This window comes from Ciona robusta, chromosome 1, assembly GCF_009617815.1.
Source record: "Ciona robusta chromosome 1, ASM961781v2".
In the NCBI taxonomy this organism is placed as follows: domain Eukaryota; kingdom Metazoa; phylum Chordata; class Ascidiacea; order Phlebobranchia; family Cionidae; genus Ciona; species Ciona robusta.
In genome coordinates, this window is record NC_143235.1 from 11,150,318 (window position 1) to 11,168,824 (window position 18,507).

An 18,507-nucleotide genomic window follows, 5' to 3' on the forward strand; every position below is an offset into this window, starting at 1 on the left:
TTTGAATTGAATTACAGAAAGGTGGGGTAAATTGGTACATGTTATGTCCCAATTGGTAGTAAACAAGGAATATTTAAAGAATTATATAACCGTAGCAGCTTTAAAAGCGGTTTCCCATCTCACCCCAAAGTACTTTATTACAAATAAACTTGACAGAAAGTGCATTATTTATTTAATAACAACGTGACCCTCGAGCCATACTTCCACTGGTGGGAACATTTATATTAAGGCTTATTCCTTACATTTTTTACCGGTACGGTGGGGTAAGTTGGGACATTTAAAAAACGACGTTAAGGCACGCTTGCAATTAAAATAAATTGCAAGTTTGGCGACTAGAGCGTTATCAATCCCCCGTGTAATCATATCAAATTACATCACTTCAGGGGAGCAATGTGACGGAGATTGTAATTGAACTTCTTCTTCTTTTTGTATAATTCAGTGTCAGTCATTAGTTTGTTGCGTTTGGTAAGGTCATGGCCTGCGCAAGATGTATTGAGTATGACATAGTGTGTGTGGTACAGCTGTTGTAAAAACTATCCTGTAACTATTTTATTAAGGTAGGCTATATGTAGGTTTTAGTATTTCCTGTTACATTATTAAATATCGAAAGCGTTACCGAGACTGGAAGAACATAATATAAGTCTTTTCCGGTGAAAAAGTAGCTCATAGGAAAGGTTTTCGATACGCGTAGGCCATGAATGGAAATTAGTGTGCGGCCTAAAACTAGACAGCTGTGCTTTTGGTAGATATGGAGGGGGGGGGGGGAGGTGGGGCACCTTTGCCACATAAGTTTCAATTATCCTGATCTTATTTTAAACAATTAACTACGATCTATGGAAGTCCTGAGGATACGATTTTATAATTCTTTGAATTTTCTATGTTTATCACTAAATGGGACGATAAAACAAAATGAAAAAGTGTGCTATCTTCCTCTCCCCTACTATACCTTAAATCACTACAGAACACAACAAGCAGTAAACAATAAGGTGTATGATTGCTTCGCAAACACTGGTGAGTCAGCTATGCTCACTAGTCTCGTGATTAATCATGTGCAAATCGCCAGGAAGCAAAATAGTGACGCTTTGCAGACAAAATGTAGCCCCCTGCACTAACGTTGCGGTTAGGTTGGTACAGCAGTAAATAAACCGCATTAAAATGCTCCACGAGATTGCTCGTTGTTACGACCATTTATTGTTGCTGCAATAATTTCCCAATTCCCTTTGCCATATTTCTGCACAGACTACTAAGATACAATACAGTATATGTATTAAATGTCTGTAAGGGCTATAAAGGTTTAGGTCGCGTACTATACGCATGTTCGGAGACTCAAACTATTGCTTTAGTAGCGCCTTATGATAGTGCTTAGTTCTCGATAACCAGACGATACGGGTTGGAGACCTGATGATGTTAACATGAGCGTGTGTTTTCGTGTGTTTTTCCGTAAAGGGACACGAGATGCATAAAGCTAAAGCATATGTTGGTAATAAGACACCCGTGTTTTGAGTTACCCACCGCGAGAGAAGTCAGAAATTAACACCTCAGTTTACGTAAGAAAATGATAAGATATTTTTAAGATATGACGCTCTTTACATCTCATTTCCGTGAATATCTTGTGCAAATGAGACGTCAGAAGTTAACGCCTCAGTTTACGTATAGGAAAATAACAAGATGTTTTTATGATATGACGCTCTTTACATCTTACTTCAATGATTATCTGGAGCAAATGGGACGCCAGAACACCGTTTTAATTATGATTAAAACTTTAATTACATATTTAACGTACCCAATATTATTAGAACGGGATTTTATGTCGCGGTTATTTCCCCGAAGAAAAACGACCGGAGAGCATTAAAAGTATTTGATTCAAAGAATTATGGTGGTCCATAAGCGTTTGTTTTGATGTTTCGTCATGTAGAATGAGACCAAAAATCTAAAGTAACATTATTTCGTTTTAAAAACGTTTTCTGTGTGCGTTAACAGTTGTTTGTTTTGTTACGCATATATCTGTATAGCCATTTCGTTACGTTTCCTGTTAACCCGGTTCGCTTCTTGTCATTCTGAAGATCAGTAAAAGCTGGCCGAATAACAATTTTTACACGTGTAGTAGTCCTGTTTATATTTTAATTTAATTTAGTTTATTAAATGCATATTTGGCTCTTAGTTTTCTTTAATAAACACTAAAACATTAACAACCATATTGGAGGTGTAAACCAGTAGCCCAATGTCAAAATTGCAATGGTAAAATACTTCTGAAAACTTAACAATATATGTGTAAAAATATATACGGATATTGCTGTGTTTAAAACATATCATTTCAAAACATTAAAGCATCTGCATTAGGACTAAAAATGGAAATAAAATATTTAATTTTGTTTTTCTTCTGTGGAAGTGCATTGTGTTGTGATATTGCCCCCGCGTATTGGTGTGATACAGAAGCTATTGCATCTCAGTGTGGCGTAAGTGCTGTCCTATATTATTTAAGTATGTATTGTTGCCCATCAGTGTGGCATAGTGGTTAGCACGTATGCCCCTATCCCCGAAATTAAGGGTTCAAGGCTTGTCGCAGCTATCATTGTAAGGATATCTTTCTTTGTACAAGACACATCCAACACCAGTTGCTCCAACCCATTGGCTATTAATTGGTTGTCTATATTGTCAGACATACACATAAAAGCAATCATCCACAAGGTTACAAATATATTTGTGAGCCAAACAAGTGTATAAAATTTACATATCACGTCTGTAGTTGTTGTACTTTTTTGTTGTTAATATCAAGACTTCATTTTTTCATTTAACATTTTCATTATATTTAAAAGTGAAAGTGTTTTATTCAAATTATCAAATAAATTAATTATACCAGGTGCTCCCTGCATGTTCCGATCGTTTGTATCCCAGCTATGCCACAGAAGCTGATCCTGTTGTTGTTGGAGTCTACTTTGAATGTTTGTGCCCAGACTCAATAAGATTCATTACCAATATGCTGTTTCCAACATGGGTTAAACTAAGGACAACTGGTGTAATGAAAATCATGATGTTTCCATACGGAAAAGCAACAGTATGTAATTAATTTATTTTTAATGATGCAAAAGCAGTAATAATGAAGATTTATCAATCTTGCAGTAAACAAAATGTCTAAATAAATTACCAAGAATAAATTAATTAGTTAAGAAGTTTAAGGATTCTTAGTTTTATTATTTTTAAATAATGAAAATCTGCGTTTTAGTTTAAATGGTATGCTTGTTTTCATGCTAATATTGCTAATTTTTACATGGAATGTATTAATGTAATAAGAATCGGTTATTTACAGTAACAACATATTTTCAGATGAACAGACATGGTAGTGGATACAACTTCACTTGTCAGCATGGACCTCAGGAATGTGAGGGAAATATTATTGAGGTTAATGTTGTTTCTATGTTTCATTAAATACTGTCATTTTGCTATCACCTCATTTAATTATATATGACCTTTGTTATCGCAATTAAAACAAACTTATATTATGTTAGTTTTAATCTTTGTTATCGTATTCAGAGAGAAATGTACACTATGTTAGTTAGGTTTTACTATTTGAAGTATATGTGTAACAATACTTGCTTTTATAAGTATTTATTATATATTAAAACAACAACCTCAGCAATGCACTAGTCAATTGGTTATCAATGTACCTACATTACACATGATTTCTGAAAGAACCTTATTATGCTGATGTGTTTAAATGACGCATATTTCCTCCCATAGAAAATATCTGTTTCCTTTTACAGAACTGTTTACTGAACGAAACAAATTATGTCGAAGCAAAATATCTTCCAGTTATTCAATGTATGGAGCGTTCCCCGCAACCTGTGGCTGCTGCAGAACAAGTAATAAAATTGTTCATATACTTGAATGGGGATGAATGAATAAATAAGTGAACTTGCTTCATCTGCGTGTGGCAGGAAAATGACAGTCGTTATGACACGTGCGTTCATACACCTCCTGCTTGAGTTACCATGTATATTACTGTGTGGGTCGTTATTTTTTGGTTTGATTTTTTAGTTTTTTTTTATATTCTGCGTCCATGATTATGCTTTGAAATGTTGATGGTTGTTGTATAATACAACTTGTATTATGGGTTAATGGGTCTGAAATTCTAAGAGTCACACTAAAAATACGTTCTTTAATATTTAACATTGGGAAAGAATAACATTTCTTTGATCCATATAACTCATATTAGACTTATATATGTTTATCATAAATAAACACCGCCTGTTTTTTTGCATTACAAAACATTTTATGTTTATTTCAACAGTGTATTACAAGGAGTGGTTTAAATTTGACCAATATAAATGCTTGTGCATCAAGTGTGAATGGAACTATGTTAATGCATAAAGCTGGTCTTGCAACTGCAGCTCTTAATCCATCTCTTACTTGGGTGCCTTGGATAACTATTAATGGGGTAAGCTTTTTCTACTGATGAAAATTGCATTTTGGTTACTGCTTCATAGATGTAACTTACTTTATCCTCGGTGGCCGGAAAACGACAGTTGTTAAGCATAGGTTTTCTGTTTCATATACCTTTGTTTATTTTTTTGGGGATTTTTCCTTTTTTGTGTGTGTGGCTAATGATTTGAATAACCCATTAGTAATCACTGGGTTGGAGTAATCGCCCCTAAGTGTCTTGTTCAAGGACACATACAGCCACAATAGTAGAAACGAAAAGCCTTGAACCCATTACCTCTGGGTTAGAGCCAGGCGTGCTAACCAACTGTGCTACGGCGCTGATTTATATTAAGGTTAAAGTGGCCAAAGTAAGCTTAATGTTTGCTTCCCGTATTTAGTAGTAACTAGTGACTATACATTACAGTATATTTTAAGGTTAATTTATACACAATTTTTAATTTAAACAACCTTGTACTGGAGCTTTTGTCTCTACTGACTTGAAGTAGGAATGTATATTGATGTGTCATATTATTTTGTGAACTTTTTATACACCTATTGTAGAAATGTAAATTTATATAGATTCACACTGATCATATTCAATCTTCTGCTATTACTGACCTGCTGACACTGGTGTGCGAAACATACAAGGTGCGTTTGTGGAAAATTACTTTGTATTTTTATTATTCATTATACCTATACAAATTTTACTGTAGTTCAGTTATGTCTATAGCTTCTGCCTTCCTAATTTTTTATTAATATTACACTACTAGTACTATACAAGGGTTAAACGCCAGTGATCTTGGGTTTCAGGGCCGACTGAAATGTCTTGACTCACGGTTTATATGGAGTGTTAAACACTTTAAAAGGATGTTTACAGTACCTTCTAGCTACTACTATTTTTCCCAGGATATGTCATAGAACAGTTTTTTATTTATTATGATATAAATTTTACATGGCCCTATTTTAATTAAACAGTAGCAATAGCAAGGCAGAAGTTTCAGTAACAAAATAAACAAGGCTTAATCTAGACATTAGTAGCTTCAACTTCACTAGTTTCTTAAACCTAATTTTAATAAAATTTTCTAATTCTTGTTAAAATTATACTTATAAGGTCTTTTTTTAACCAATATATTTCATATTTAGGGGGAAAAACCTAGGTCATGTCAGCAAACTAAACATGGTATTGGTGCTTATGCGCGTAGACAAAGATTCTCAAATAAGCTGTATTTCCGATCACGTGGATAACTATATTGACCAACTAAGGTTTTGATTAAAAGGGATGCCTATTTCTTACCTTAGTATGCAGATTTTTTAAGATTTTGGTTCTTCGTTATAATTTCTTAATATTTCTAACAATCTGCTGTATTCAATTTCACTGGTTTATTTGTACATTAGATTTTTGATTGATTTTTATTGTAGAGTGTAAACAATGATGCTATTGTTTTTAGCTGATTCTCGTGCTTGATTCTTCTTTAACATTAGAGTACAACTTTAACTGGCGACTATTAAGTTCAAAATTATTGAATTTAAATAAAATGCAACATAAAAAATTTGACAGTTTCTTTCAGAAAACAAACAGTTTGAAAAACTAGTTTCAAAACAACCTAAAAAGTGTCCTTCGTTGCCTAAAAATCGCGCATTTAATCAGTTTTTTGTAGCTTTTCATCCGACAAGACCTTTTCTTTTCTGTGTGCTGATGTAGAACACATTGTTGCCTCTGATAAATGCATCTCCGTACTTGTTCTTTAACTGACCATTCACATATTCTTCTGTTTGTTCAAGAGCTATGTTCATATAGCCATCCAAGCACGCAAGAACACCTGAGACAAAGATTACTGGTAAGTTGTGTTGTTTGAATATTTACAACATGGTACACTTAGACAAATGCTGAAAATTGTAAATATTTAAAAAAATTTGCAATGCTTATTACTTTTTTCATGGTGTTTTAAAAAACGAATTTTTCCACTTTAGATTCTTGATATTAGTTAATAACTACAAATAATGTAAAAAATAATATTTAACAATTATTTTTAACTTTAAATCCTGTCCCAATCAGGCAATCAATACACGCACTGCTTGACTGCTTTTAATTTTTTGCCTTGGTCAAAATTTATTTTAAATTGACAAATACACCAATGCTGTTTTACCACAGCAATCCCTAAAAATTAAAAAACCTCTGTTTTACCTCTGTAATCAACCCCAGAGTTGAGTTTGACGACAACAGGTCGTCCAATGATTTGTTTCAAGAACTCACTTGGTGTCTGTTTCCTACTCATGGTGCGCTAATTATAAAATCAACCTTAAATTATGGAAAAAAATGTTTTTTGAGGAAATGTATGTGCTAGGTTAAACACATAGTGCAAATGCAATTTGTATTTAAAACATTTTTTTTCAAGATTAGTTACAGAAATATTATGTCACTTTAGGGGTTTTCGGCATTTTCACAATAAATACACAAAATCTGGCCTTGCTTATATAAAGTATACATAGCAATATAAAAGCAAATGTAAATTTCGTTTCGGTAGTAATTGCACTTATAGGTTTAAACTGGCATAAAACCTAATATGAAACAATACTAATGAAGTTTTATGCTGCTCATGAGTAAAATGGCAAGCATAAAATATGAACCGGTTAAAAATTAAAATTTGGGGTGAAATACTGTTGGTGTGGCTATATGAAAACAGAAATAAACAATAAGGGATACATACTGCAAATTTCTAATTGTTTTTATGGCATGATAATGTATCAGCATGTAGATAAATATCACTTTAAAGTTTCACTTTTAGAATTTCAGCCTCAAGTTAGCGAAAAAAGTGCAAATGTCAAAATTTTTACTATAGTACTAAATCAGGTTATAATTGCAGCAGACGAATAGAGCATTAAGAGATGGTTGTAATTCACTGCATTTCTGCATATATCATACATGATCAAATATTGTTTATTGTGTTTCCAACATTACTCAATTGAGAGTTTGTCTTGAGGAATATGCCCAGCTTCCCCCAAGCATTGCAGGGTCACATGACCATCAGGAAATATGGTTAAACAGGTCATGCTTCCATGTTTCAACGACATTCGCAGCCATGCCTCTGGTGGTAGCTGAAGTGCTCTACATACAATGTACCGGATGACATTTGCATGGCAGACTACAACCTCATGAGAATCATTCTTCTGCGATATATCAGCTCTGTGAACATATTTCCTGAATCCTGCCTCAATACGTGGTTGATCCGTGTGTACGCTTACTTCTGACCTCCAGTAGCGGAACGGTGGCTCCGGAGAAATTGGACTTCCCTCCCGGAGTAAATCTGTTCTTTCAACATCTTCTTGGTTCAATTGCATCCGGATCAACTCACTTGTTTCGATTGCTCGTGTCATCGATGACTCGACAAAACGATCAAAATCAATTCCAATTTCACGGAGTCGAATCCCTGTGTAAACTGCTTGCTCTTGGCCCAATGTTGTCAACTTCCTATATTCATCATCCTTGTATTCTGTGTGATATTGACCATGCCTTATAAAAATCAACCTCCTTGTAGCAGTTGGTGTATACTCTTTCAACAGCTCTATATATTCTTCCGAATTCACTTCAACTTCATTCAATTTTGATGGAGGAATGAGTTTTATAGGTTCTCTCTTGTCCCAGTTGCTATCCCATTTTAAATGCTGGGCAGTTGATATTGTAGCAGCATTGACAAGCGTTTGTATGCGAGGAAATGTAAACTTCTGTTGTTTATTTTGACTTACAGCATACACAGCACAGCCCGCTATGCCTGATGACACCATTAATTTAAATGCCTTAGACATTTTCACAAGAAGGACCTATAACAATTAAACCTGCAAAATATTATTTAACAATTTTTATAAGCTTTTCACATCAATCTGAATAAATAGGCATGATGTGAAAAATTGACTTCGGGATTAAATGCACTTTATTTCAATAGTAGTTTATGTTTCTATTATTTTAAATGAATAATGTACAAAAACTGCACCAACATGAACACCATATTTGCACATCCCAACAATTATAAACATTTACAAACAGTAAAGCGTAATAAATACATATATTTGTGTTTAAGTACCGGTAAATTACACTCACTAATCACATATACACCACTTCAATTACCAACGCACTAATCAGTAACAAACAATTACTGGCATGGGTATATGTAACTATCCTGTTGCCACCAAAATTACAAATAATTCACACCTTGATCAAAACAATTCCCATCTATTTCACTAATAACAGTATGATAAATTAACAATACAAGCAATGGGGATTTATCATACAACAGTTTCACAAGCAATAGATCATTGGGTCAAAAAAAGGGTCAACTAAAGTCTTTCCAGTAAACATTTAGCTTACATGGAACAACAAAAACTACAATTTATAATTAACTACTAACTGGAATATATAAATGTTTAAATACTGACTGCAAATAGAAGTATAGCATGTTAGTGTCAATAGAATGTGCTTCAGTATATATTTGTAACAAATGCAAACAGAAGTTACTACTTTCACTTTCCAAGAAGGGATTTTAACAAAACTTCTGCCTCAACTTTGGCGTTTTCATCTTCAGTGTTCAATATTGGATAATGGAGTACCCGATCTAGGAACAACATGGCCCTCTTGTGGTCGTTCATTTTTATGTAAGTTTTTCCAAGCATGAGTAAGTTGACGCTGTAGAAGTTTGGGTCCACTCTTTCAGCTTGCATGAAGTAGTCAGCTGCTTCTTTATAGGTGGAAGAAGGTGGGGTGCCAAAAATGACCGCAGCCATTTTGTGTTGCCACCATGGCATGTCAGCAAAGGCAAAACACCACATTCCGAGGCAATGTAATGTGGTTGCATCACTTGGGTTCAGTTCAGTAGCACGTTCAAGGTGGTCACGAATTAGAAATGCATTCGAGATCTTTACTTTGGTACCTTCATAATCTCCAACGTCGCCAATGGTTATAGCGTACCATTTATGAGCTGCAAAGTCACTTTCGTCAACATCCAGAGCTTCTTTGGAAGCGTTAAACGCCTCGTAGATAAGTTCTTTTTTTTCATTGTCCGTGACATCTTCGCCTTTTAAAGCAAGATCTCTTGCAGCACGTGCCAACCTCCACAGAATGCTACAGTTTTTTACGTTTTTCTGCTTTTTCAAGTAATCGTACAGCTCCCTGTATTGCCCACCCATGTTATACAACTTATCTGCTTCTTCAATGACATGTTTGTCCTTTTGTTTATTCTCTTTTGCAAATATCTCAATACGTTTTTGATGAATTGTAAAAGCAAACGCACTGGCTGCGGACACGGCTAAAGCAAATTTTCGACCCAAGCCACGTTTTTGTTTTGCCAGCGACCTTGTTGCGACTAAGGAGGTAGTTCTTAAGGCTAACGACCGAATAATCCCAAACAATGTTGTCGACATCTTGGGTAAATTTAAGCTAAATTCTTCACAATTAACGGCAGTAGAACCAATCCAATTCACGTTGATTATGTCAAAGCTACATACATACAACCAGTTGTCGTTTTCGCGCGCTCTCTTTTTTAGATTTTCGCCGGAAAGTATTTTATGACTTTCTCAGAAAACGTACATCTGCTTAATATATAAACACGTTTTATTAAATTGTCAGGTAAAAGATAACAATGTGTATTAATTGTTCTAATTTACGATGTCCATGAAAGCACTCCGGTGTCTATTATTCTTAATACTGGGGTTTCCCAGACTAAATATTCCGCTTTCGAACTTAATTAACGCGAGTCAACGTATACTATTTTATTAAAATCAATAATCATGCCACTTGTTTGCAGGTGTCTTTAATGTTAAACACTCGCCTAATCAATTCCCCCTTTATTGTTTTTTGTCTGGTTTATTTAGGTTTGTTATATTTTAATATATACAAAATCCGTATACATGAAAAGTGCGTATAATAAAAACACACTTTAGCAGAACGATTCAGGAAATGACATAAAAAACCGTTATACAACAAAAACGATCTAGAAATAATACATCAATCTATCAGGTAACAATACTAAACGACTAATAGTTATGTAAAATCATGCATATAAACCACAAGTGCAAGAGAATATAATTGTGGAATATTAATTATTGTAAACTATTAAAATATTGTTCAGTATGATTTCAACTGCTCCTTGCAGTATTTGACAACTTCTTTATCTTCCTCATTCATAACATTGTAGCTCAGTGTTTCTTGATAGTAGAACTTTGCTTTAACAGGATCATTCAAACTTTGAAAGGTTTTTGCCAGCATCTTCAGGTTGACACTGTAGAATTTGGGTTTGGTCTCTTCAGCTTGTTTAAAGTAATTAAGAGCTTCTACAAAGGTTGGCCATTGAGATGGTGATAAGTATTGTGCTACTATTTTCCGAGCCATCCAATCCAAATCAGCATATTCGAAACACCACAAACCAAGATGATGCAACGCCAATGCATCGTTTGGGTTGATGGCTAAGGCTTGCTGTAGGTGTTTGCGAACCATAAGCATGTCTGAGGCTTTTGCTTTTATCCCATTATAGTCTCCAATATCATTTGTGGTGATCGCAAACCATTTATTAGCTTCAGAGTTATTTTCATCAAGACCTAAAGCTTCTTTAGCATAGTTTAACGCCTCCTCTATCAGTTCTTTCCTTTTTTCTTTTTCGTGAATTACTTTGACTGCAAAATCTCTGGTAGCTTGAGCCAACCTCGACAGTATGTTGCAGTTTTGTGAAGTTTTATGTTTTTTCAGATATTCATACACCTCCCTGTATTGTCCTTTGTTGTATAATCTATCAGCCTCTTCAATGATATGATCTACCATGTTTTTATTTTAACTGAGAACAACCAAACTTTTAAAAGTATTGAAGCGAATTTTCAACTAAATCAAATTATCTGCTCTCCGAGTTTATATATATACGTAATACGTATCTCAGTTTTTCACGTGGACTTCTTCCCTCCTCTCATACTGAAATTCTCTCGTTTGATAAATATGAAAAAATGATTTGTGAAAAAAAAGAAATCGAGAAAGAATGTTAGAAGAATGTGGTATGCCGCTTTTCAGAGATGGCTAGTCGTCAAAAGAAATCTCTGAGCGGCATTCAGTGTCTCTAGAGCTAGACCACTCGCACAGTTCGGTGGCCGATGGATTGGGCAGTCAAGAATACATGGCCTGCAAAAAAATAATCACCCACAAAGCAACAAACTATAGGCAACTCGTAAGCTGGCGCGAGTTGTATGAACACCGACTATTGTTTTCGGCCATGCGAGGATTAAGCAAGTTCATTCATCTTGAACAGCTGCTCCGCACTTGCATCCCGGTAAGAAATCCAGTCCCCGTTTCTACATATCCAAACGAAACCGTTCGGCGCAGGCGATGTTTGCCCACACAGATCGTGCGAGCGGTGGCCGACGTCGGCTACGTAGTCGGTAAGTTTAGAAATGTTGTTTCAGCTCTTCGCTCCGCATATGGTAAATATTTTGACATATGTTAAAAGTTTTGCTAAAGATAAATGGCCGGTGCAACTCTTTAACAGTAGAATGGTTATGGTCAGAGTCCGACTCTGGTTATGGTTACCTGATGCCCAAGTTGTCGATATTTAGCTGTTGAATTACGGATGTATCAAACTGTGCGGCGTAATGAGAAAACTTCCTATCTTAAATATATCTATCTAGCATCTTCCTGTTTTATGATGCAGATTACTTTAAATATATATAACAAATAAATTGTTGCCTAATCAATTAGCGTCTTAAAAAACGAAATATGCATCGCAGTTCGCAGACGTTAAGTTGCGCACGGCTAAAATGCGCACATATACATAATGTAACCAGAGATATAACCCATTAACTTTAATCTTTTTGTAGTTTATAAAAAAAATCTCACGTGAAAGAAAACTTTATTGGGGCCAGCGAGTTTTACCTTGTTATTGCCTCTAAACTACGCTCTCTTGTGTGTCTATTATACTTTAGGTAGGGGAATCCCAGTAGGGGGAGATTATATTTTAAAACGTGTACGAAATAAGAAAAGTGGAAACTCTTGATCAAAGGCTAGACAGTTCACCGTATGTTGCTAATTTCCCTGCTGCATTTCATTTAAAATAATATTGAAATGAAATAGAAAGTTTTGTTCTTATTTCGTTTTTTTCTCGGTTACTGTTGGGTTCATGGGTTGTATAAGAAATGTGTCTTTAATTAAGTACATAAAACAGAGTATTTTAATTTGTTTTTTTTATGTTAGGATGGAAATTCCCACGCCCGATTATACCCATGTTTCTGACTATAAAGACGTATATGAACCCGCAGAAGATACATTTTTATTGCTTGACGCATTGGAAAAGGAGAAAAGCTTTTTGGAGTCTGTAAGGTAAGTTACTTCAAGTTATAACTACAACATAAAAAAAGCCTACAGTATAACTAATGGTTATGTTATCCATCTCGCTCTACAACATATCTGTAGTCCCTAATGAGTTGTTCAAATTAACATTATATTATAACAAACCAGGCACTATAAACAATCACCCACAAATTCACATATATGTGAGAAGCGGAATCAAAGAGTATGAAATATTACACTAATGTTATGCTGTGGTTGCTATGCAAGTTATTCCATTGCTTTCCCATGGTAGGACATTCCTCACTTTGTTTGCCTTGTCATGTAAGGACAAATTATTTAAATTTATTCAAAAAATTGTTTCCTTCCACAGACCAACCATTACTGTTGAAGTTGGTTCTGGATCTGGTGTTGTTTCAGCTTTTGTTTCAAAGATATTGGGAAACTCTGCTCTATATTTGTGAGTTAAAGTAATACATTAAGTAGAAGGAACCATTTTTTTAATGGTAGCCAGAGGGCAGTATTGTGCCTATATGATCATGTCAGCTCCTTTAGGACCAATGTCAACTAGAGTAGTAATTAGATTATCGAGCATATCAAGGGACATGTATTTTCACGTACGAAACCCTCTTGTAATTTTACATTTAGAGAGCACCACCTCGCGGAATACAAGATATGTCTGTAAATGACCAATCAAAAAGTTAAAAGCAAGAGTTACAGGATTAATTTCAATTTAGAGTAGCAGTTTACTAGTTTTATTAATTTATTACATTAATAATACATTAAACAAAAAAACGTATGCCTTTGCTTACTAATTAAGTGTCCTTTACCAGTTGTACAGATCGCAACCACAGAGCTGCTTTATGTTCAAACGAAACATTTAAAGTGAACAAAGCAAATGTGAATGTAGTTGTTACAGATTTGGTTAGTCTTTATAATTTTTTAATTTTCAAGTTTTTGTCTTTTTTTTAACTGATTTTTTTAATCATTTGATTTTTATCCTTATTTGCATGTGAGTGTAAATTGGAGCACCTTTATTGTCAGTAAAGTTTACACCTGTTTTACAATCCTATGATGCCCAGCAAATAACCTGTTTTAAAATTATTTAATGTTAAGTTGTTAACTCATCTTAATTAATGTGTTTTCTATTCCCACCAACAAAATACATTGCACCAAAATATGGTTTTTCCCAGCCTAATTTTTCGCTGTGTTATTATATAATATTTACAAAAATAAACCTTTGCAACTCAGGTCAGTGGTTTGTTGCCGAAACTGAAGAACAGTGTTGACCTTCTGATTTTCAACCCCCCATATGTGGTCACTCCATCGGATGAAATAAAAGGATCTGGCATCACTGCTTCGTGGGCAGGTGGAATGCATGGAAGGGAAGTAATGGAAAAATTTTTTCAACTTGTTCCAACTTTGTTATCTGACAAGTAAGAATTTTTAAAAGAATATTCCTAGAGAAAAAATAAATTTCTGATCCACCTTTTGGAAAAATGTTTAAATAATTTTTTATTTAAAACTGTAATCTAAATATTTTTGTTGTGTTTAAGTTTAACGGTAGCAATAGAAGCTGTAGCTCAATGGTTGTAACAGTAGCCTATGTAAGGCTTAATCATTAGTATAAGGATTAGACTTAGGCATCAGAACAACATTTATGAACATTGTGTATAAACTGTTTTTTTTAAAGTTCTGATTAAACAAAAGTGTTGTTTTTTTCTAAATTACTAGCCAAATTATTTGGCCAATCTAATAGTAATAATATTTATAAACTTCATATTTTAAGAACAGCAACATTGCTAATTTAAAAACAACTTCTTGCTTCATTTTTCCCACATATATATACTTTTTAGGGATAATGGGCCAAATCTTCATACATGTGCCTTGGTGTGTTATATACTGCATGGCCTCACCCATATACAACAAAATAACTATACACGCTCTTGAAACAAAGTTTTCTATGTTTAGGGGCGTGTTGTACTTGGTTGTGATCAAGGAGAATAAACCAGATGAGATCAAGGCATTGTTTTCAAATATGGGATTTCTATGTGATGTTGTTATGACTAGAAGATCTGGACCAGAGTTTTTAATGATATTGAAATTTACCCGAAAGGTAAAAACTACTTTACCTTGACCCCTGGGCCCTGAATATTTATTGGAATACTAGTGTAGATGTTTTCACATTATAAAATAGAATTGTTCTTGATTTTGAGTAGTGATTTTTACCCAAACAGCTAAATTCTGACGATATATATTTTTAAAATTTTTTTTAACCCAGGGATTAGTAAAAATAAAATCTTTTTTGAAAAAATGCAATGGTCAATAAATGTTAGAAATGTAAAGCATTGACAACACATTTGAAACAACTCAAGCTTTACCTACACATTAAAAACATATACTAGTCTCTCCGCACTACAAACAAGCAACACTGTATTTCTAATAGACATTAAAGGTCAAGAACGTTAAACTTCCAAATAAATATTAAACAACATAGATAAGGTATTAAAACAATAGAAGTCTTTTATATTTTACTAAAACTATTTTTTCACATAATAAAGATCTAAGGAGGTGTTGCTGCACTCCAGACAAAACGCGGTTTCAATTAAATTTAGATTAATTATATCATACAATATCAGTTCTTATATTTTGCTTGGCAACAACAGCGGCAGAATTCTTTTATGATAAAACAATGATCCATTGTTGAAACGACCTTCTCACTGTTTCTTCATTGATGTATCAGTGACATAACAATAGGGTAATGTTACAACACAATGGTTTGATTATGATGAACACCCATCAGTGTAAGGTTTAATTATTATTGACTTGTAACCCATTGTGTATGCTGGCCATTTAAACTGGTGTGTTTGTTGGCTCTGTAAATACAACTTGTGGTTGGTATAATTTGAGTTTCATATACTTAGATTGTTTGAATATGACTGTGTATGATTGATTTTTGTGACAGATTGATTAAAACTAAAATAGGTGATTTAATCAGGTGTAAAGGGATAGATCTTTAAATGTACTTGAAAGCCAGGTTTAAAATTAAAGAAAAAAAACTGCATTTAAATTTTTTTTAAATGATTTATTTTTGCAGTTTAAATTAAAGTGCTTTAGTTGGTAAAATGTTTTTGTTATAGTTTGCGAAATTAACCAGATTAAAAAATATTGAAATTTATTACGCGTTGACTTTCTAAAAGGAATTTATTTTTGGTTGTATGTAGTTTATTAGAATTCTAGTTTAAATAAATTGTGTAATAATGGCTGGTATTGCTGATGCTATTAAACTGAGGGAATTCACAAACAGACATCCTCAATTTACTGTTAATGATGTTGGGAGAATGAGGTTGTAATAAAAACTTCTATATTTAGTAATTTTGTTCACTAGTTTATTAAATTATAACCGTATATATAACAAAGATATGCAGGCTAACTAAGGTTCTATTGAAAAATTCTTTGATTTTGCAACTTGGTATTCGAAATATATTTACCCAACACCTATTTCTACTACATATTTATTTTTCACTTTGTGACTGCAATACTGCATAATAGTTTGAAGCAAAATTTAATTCAGATAGTTTTAACCTAGTGGTCACTGATAAGGGTTCAAATTACCAGACAGACAAAAATTAATAAATAAGCAATCACCCACAAAGCAACATACTTGGTAACTGGTAAGCTGGCACTAAGTGTATGAAACAGAACACCCATGTTATACGACTGTCTTTTCCCTGTGAACGAAAACAGGCAATATTTATAGTTGAAAATGTAAAATGAATCATTACATCACAGAGCACCAATAACAGGACAGACAACTCCGGGTCTTTATGTTTGTCAAGTGGGAAGAATTCATCCTGATGACCCAAGTAAACCGTGAGTTGTTTTAATTATATTGTTTCTATTCTAGCGGGTAAGATCGTGCAGCGTAACAACACCCCAGGGTGCCAGATTTTAATGTCTGTCATTTTCTTAAAGATAGGCGATATTGGTAATGGATGGGCGACCTTTTATTTAGGTTTACCGCACAACTTTTAATTAAACCATAAAAAATTATTAATGATTTAATGGATGAAAGAGTGTAACTGATTTGTGTGGCGGGCAACGGCAGTCATTATAACCTTTTTCCTGTTTGTTCTATTTCACACACCTGCTTAGGAGTTACCTGTGTAACTTTGTGGGTGAACAAATCTTATGCCCGTCCGTTGTGTTACTTCAAGTATATCACAAAAGCTGCCTGTATGTAATGCTACAGGTGTTTTTTATAATGTAATTGTGCTGTAAGCTATTCAAACTTTTCCTAGAGAAATGCCTAGGCAAGATTAAAAATTTGACCTTTTTTAATTTTCTTTAAATTTTGTACAATCGCCCTTAGTTTTCAGCCATTGTTGCCTTCCCTGTACTTACCAATTCATCAAAATATGATTCAGGATTTCCAACATAAAATATGACTTATCGTTTCCCACAATGGATGAAATTGAACCTGTTCAAGTTGGGCCTTGGAATCGATTCGAAACAACATATGGTTTGAATTTTCCAGATAGCCAAGGTAAGTTTACTCATTTTTTTCATAAATTTTCAGTAAAGCATAAAGAAACTTTATTTTAATGTGAAATATATGTTTTTTAATTAATTTTTTTAATCTTAAACACTTGATTGTGTTGTAAACGTGTTTTCGGTACAGAAAAAAGCAAGAAAATAATCATGGCCCGTGCCCACCCTAAGGAGTTTATGTCATTTTGTTTAAAAAACCTTGATATAAATAGACAACTTTTTAACTAGATAAAACACATAAAATTCAAAAATTAGCATATCACAAACATTTTAAAACAAATATTGATCATTTTTCCCATATAAAATCTTTATAACTACATCTTTACATCTAGGTCCGATAGACAGACGTTATACTCCAACATCACACAAAGCTCCTCTTCCTCCTGGAGCAAAGTCTCCTCCATCTTTAGAATCTATTAATCCTCTCATCTCTCATTCGATGCTGATCTCAAACAACAGCAGAGACTGGAACAAAATTTCTGAAAAAAAATAAAAAGAACTTATATTTATTAGGTTTCTTTTTTTAGTATTTCAGTTTCACATGAAAACTTATGTAATGTATGTAATCCGCATTATCTGCATGACAAATGCGACGATTAGGAATACCTCACTAACATAAGACTAACTTTCAAATCTATAATTTATGAACTTTCCACAAAACAATTATATTGAATTTGTAAAGTAAAAGTTTTTAAACAACATATTTTCAGAGAAAAAAATGACTTTTAAATAAAATAAAACTAAGCACTTTTTAAGCACATAATATAAGACCAAGCACGATTTTAAAAACGGAATTTCTTCACTTACTTTTCCAAAAACAAAATGTAAATGTTGTTGTTGATGATTCAAGAAACTTCTATTTCTGGAATTTTTTATAGGGAGGGCAGCTGGAACAAATAGTATTTTTTAAATTGGAGTAAATTTACCCATTGGAGGTGAATTATCCTTGTATTTAAAGGGCAATAAGCTACCAATCAAAATCCACATCAGTTGACGGGGCAGAAAAAATGTGCCGATCGGAGTACTTTACCAGACATTGAACAAATCGTTGCTAAAAGCTAGCACTTCTTTCGCATTAAACATAATTATTGTAATTTGTTGTTTTTGCTTTTTAATATATGAGCGCCATGTTACATATTGGGGTAAATCTGATAGAAACTCTGCTAAAAGGGAAAAGCATAAAAAAAAGTTTAAGAACCACTGCTTTAAAACGACATCATTTACAT

At 33.6% G+C, this 18,507-nt stretch overlaps 4 protein-coding genes and 2 pseudogenes across 7 annotated transcripts; 2 read left to right on the forward strand and 4 right to left on the reverse strand.

The window, feature by feature from the left end:
• Positions 1 to 803: 803 nt before the first annotated feature.
• LOC149743130 (gamma-interferon-inducible lysosomal thiol reductase-like) lies at positions 804 to 7,247 on the forward strand. Its single transcript, XM_089883312.1, has 7 exons — positions 804 to 2,456; positions 2,861 to 3,055; positions 3,325 to 3,399; positions 3,762 to 3,860; positions 4,289 to 4,435; positions 4,999 to 5,067; positions 5,563 to 7,247. The coding sequence occupies exons 1-7, from the start codon at positions 2,349 to 2,351 to the stop codon at positions 5,662 to 5,664; spliced, it is 795 nt and encodes a 264-aa protein (XP_089739438.1). The 5' UTR covers positions 804 to 2,348; the 3' UTR covers positions 5,665 to 7,247.
• On the reverse strand, positions 5,785 to 6,744 carry LOC149743131 (U6 snRNA-associated Sm-like protein LSm6). Its single transcript, XM_089883618.1, has 2 exons — positions 6,605 to 6,744; positions 5,785 to 6,239 (listed from the first exon to the last, which is right to left on the reverse strand). Exons 1-2 carry the CDS (start codon positions 6,693 to 6,695, stop codon positions 6,082 to 6,084), a joined length of 249 nt encoding a protein of 82 aa, XP_089739744.1. The 5' UTR covers positions 6,696 to 6,744; the 3' UTR covers positions 5,785 to 6,081.
• On the reverse strand, positions 6,702 to 8,226 carry LOC149743132 (serine/threonine-protein phosphatase PGAM5, mitochondrial pseudogene; annotated as a pseudogene). Its single transcript, XR_016385576.1, has one exon. The product of XR_016385576.1 is annotated as a serine/threonine-protein phosphatase PGAM5, mitochondrial pseudogene (transcript).
• Positions 8,227 to 8,253: 27 nt separating this feature from the next.
• On the reverse strand, positions 8,254 to 10,041 carry LOC149743133 (regulator of microtubule dynamics protein 1-like). The gene has a single exon (XM_089883239.1). It carries the CDS (start codon positions 9,829 to 9,831, stop codon positions 8,935 to 8,937), a length of 897 nt encoding a protein of 298 aa, XP_089739365.1. The 5' UTR covers positions 9,832 to 10,041; the 3' UTR covers positions 8,254 to 8,934.
• Positions 10,042 to 10,253: 212 nt separating this feature from the next.
• LOC149743134 (regulator of microtubule dynamics protein 1 pseudogene) lies at positions 10,254 to 11,400 on the reverse strand (annotated as a pseudogene). Its single transcript, XR_016385578.1, has one exon. The product of XR_016385578.1 is annotated as a regulator of microtubule dynamics protein 1 pseudogene (transcript).
• Positions 11,401 to 11,672: 272 nt separating this feature from the next.
• LOC149743135 (methyltransferase HEMK2-like) lies at positions 11,673 to 18,375 on the forward strand. 2 transcript variants are annotated; one of them, XM_089883326.1, is made up of 9 exons: positions 11,673 to 11,829; positions 12,638 to 12,763; positions 13,104 to 13,190; positions 13,564 to 13,654; positions 13,982 to 14,166; positions 14,702 to 14,846; positions 16,523 to 16,603; positions 17,158 to 17,276; positions 17,614 to 18,375. In XM_089883326.1, the coding sequence occupies exons 1-7, from the start codon at positions 11,777 to 11,779 to the stop codon at positions 16,586 to 16,588; spliced, it is 753 nt and encodes a 250-aa protein (XP_089739452.1). In that variant the 5' UTR covers positions 11,673 to 11,776; the 3' UTR covers positions 16,589 to 16,603; positions 17,158 to 17,276; positions 17,614 to 18,375. The 2 variants fall into 2 exon arrangements, with proteins under 2 accessions (XP_089739452.1, XP_089739460.1); XM_089883334.1 differs by lacking the exon at positions 11,673 to 11,829 and adding an exon at positions 12,355 to 12,461.
• Positions 18,376 to 18,507: the final 132 nt, after the last annotated feature.

Excerpts from the sequence above, each read along its gene's own strand:
- LOC149743135 (XM_089883326.1), top strand. The coding sequence starts at position 11,777 with ATGTTTGCCCACACAGATCGTGCGAGCGGTGGCCGACGTCGGCTACGT. Across the intron at positions 13,191-13,563 it reads GGAAACTCTGCTCTATATTT|TTGTACAGATCGCAACCACA; the intron begins GTGAGTTAAAGT and ends GTCCTTTACCAG. Across the intron at positions 14,847-16,522 it reads TATTGAAATTTACCCGAAAG|AGCACCAATAACAGGACAGA; the intron begins GTAAAAACTACT and ends ATTACATCACAG.
- LOC149743131 (XM_089883618.1), bottom strand. The coding sequence starts at position 6,695 with ATGAGTAGGAAACAGACACCAAGTGAGTTCTTGAAACAAATCATTGGA. Across the intron at positions 6,240-6,604 it reads CTCTGGGGTTGATTACAGAG|GTGTTCTTGCGTGCTTGGAT; the intron begins GTAAAACAGAGG and ends TCTTTGTCTCAG.
- LOC149743130 (XM_089883312.1), top strand. The coding sequence starts at position 2,349 with ATGGAAATAAAATATTTAATTTTGTTTTTCTTCTGTGGAAGTGCATTG. Across the intron at positions 3,056-3,324 it reads TTCCATACGGAAAAGCAACA|ATGAACAGACATGGTAGTGG; the intron begins GTATGTAATTAA and ends ACATATTTTCAG. Across the intron at positions 4,436-4,998 it reads CTTGGATAACTATTAATGGG|ATTCACACTGATCATATTCA; the intron begins GTAAGCTTTTTC and ends AAATTTATATAG.
- LOC149743133 (XM_089883239.1), bottom strand. The coding sequence starts at position 9,831 with ATGTCGACAACATTGTTTGGGATTATTCGGTCGTTAGCCTTAAGAACT.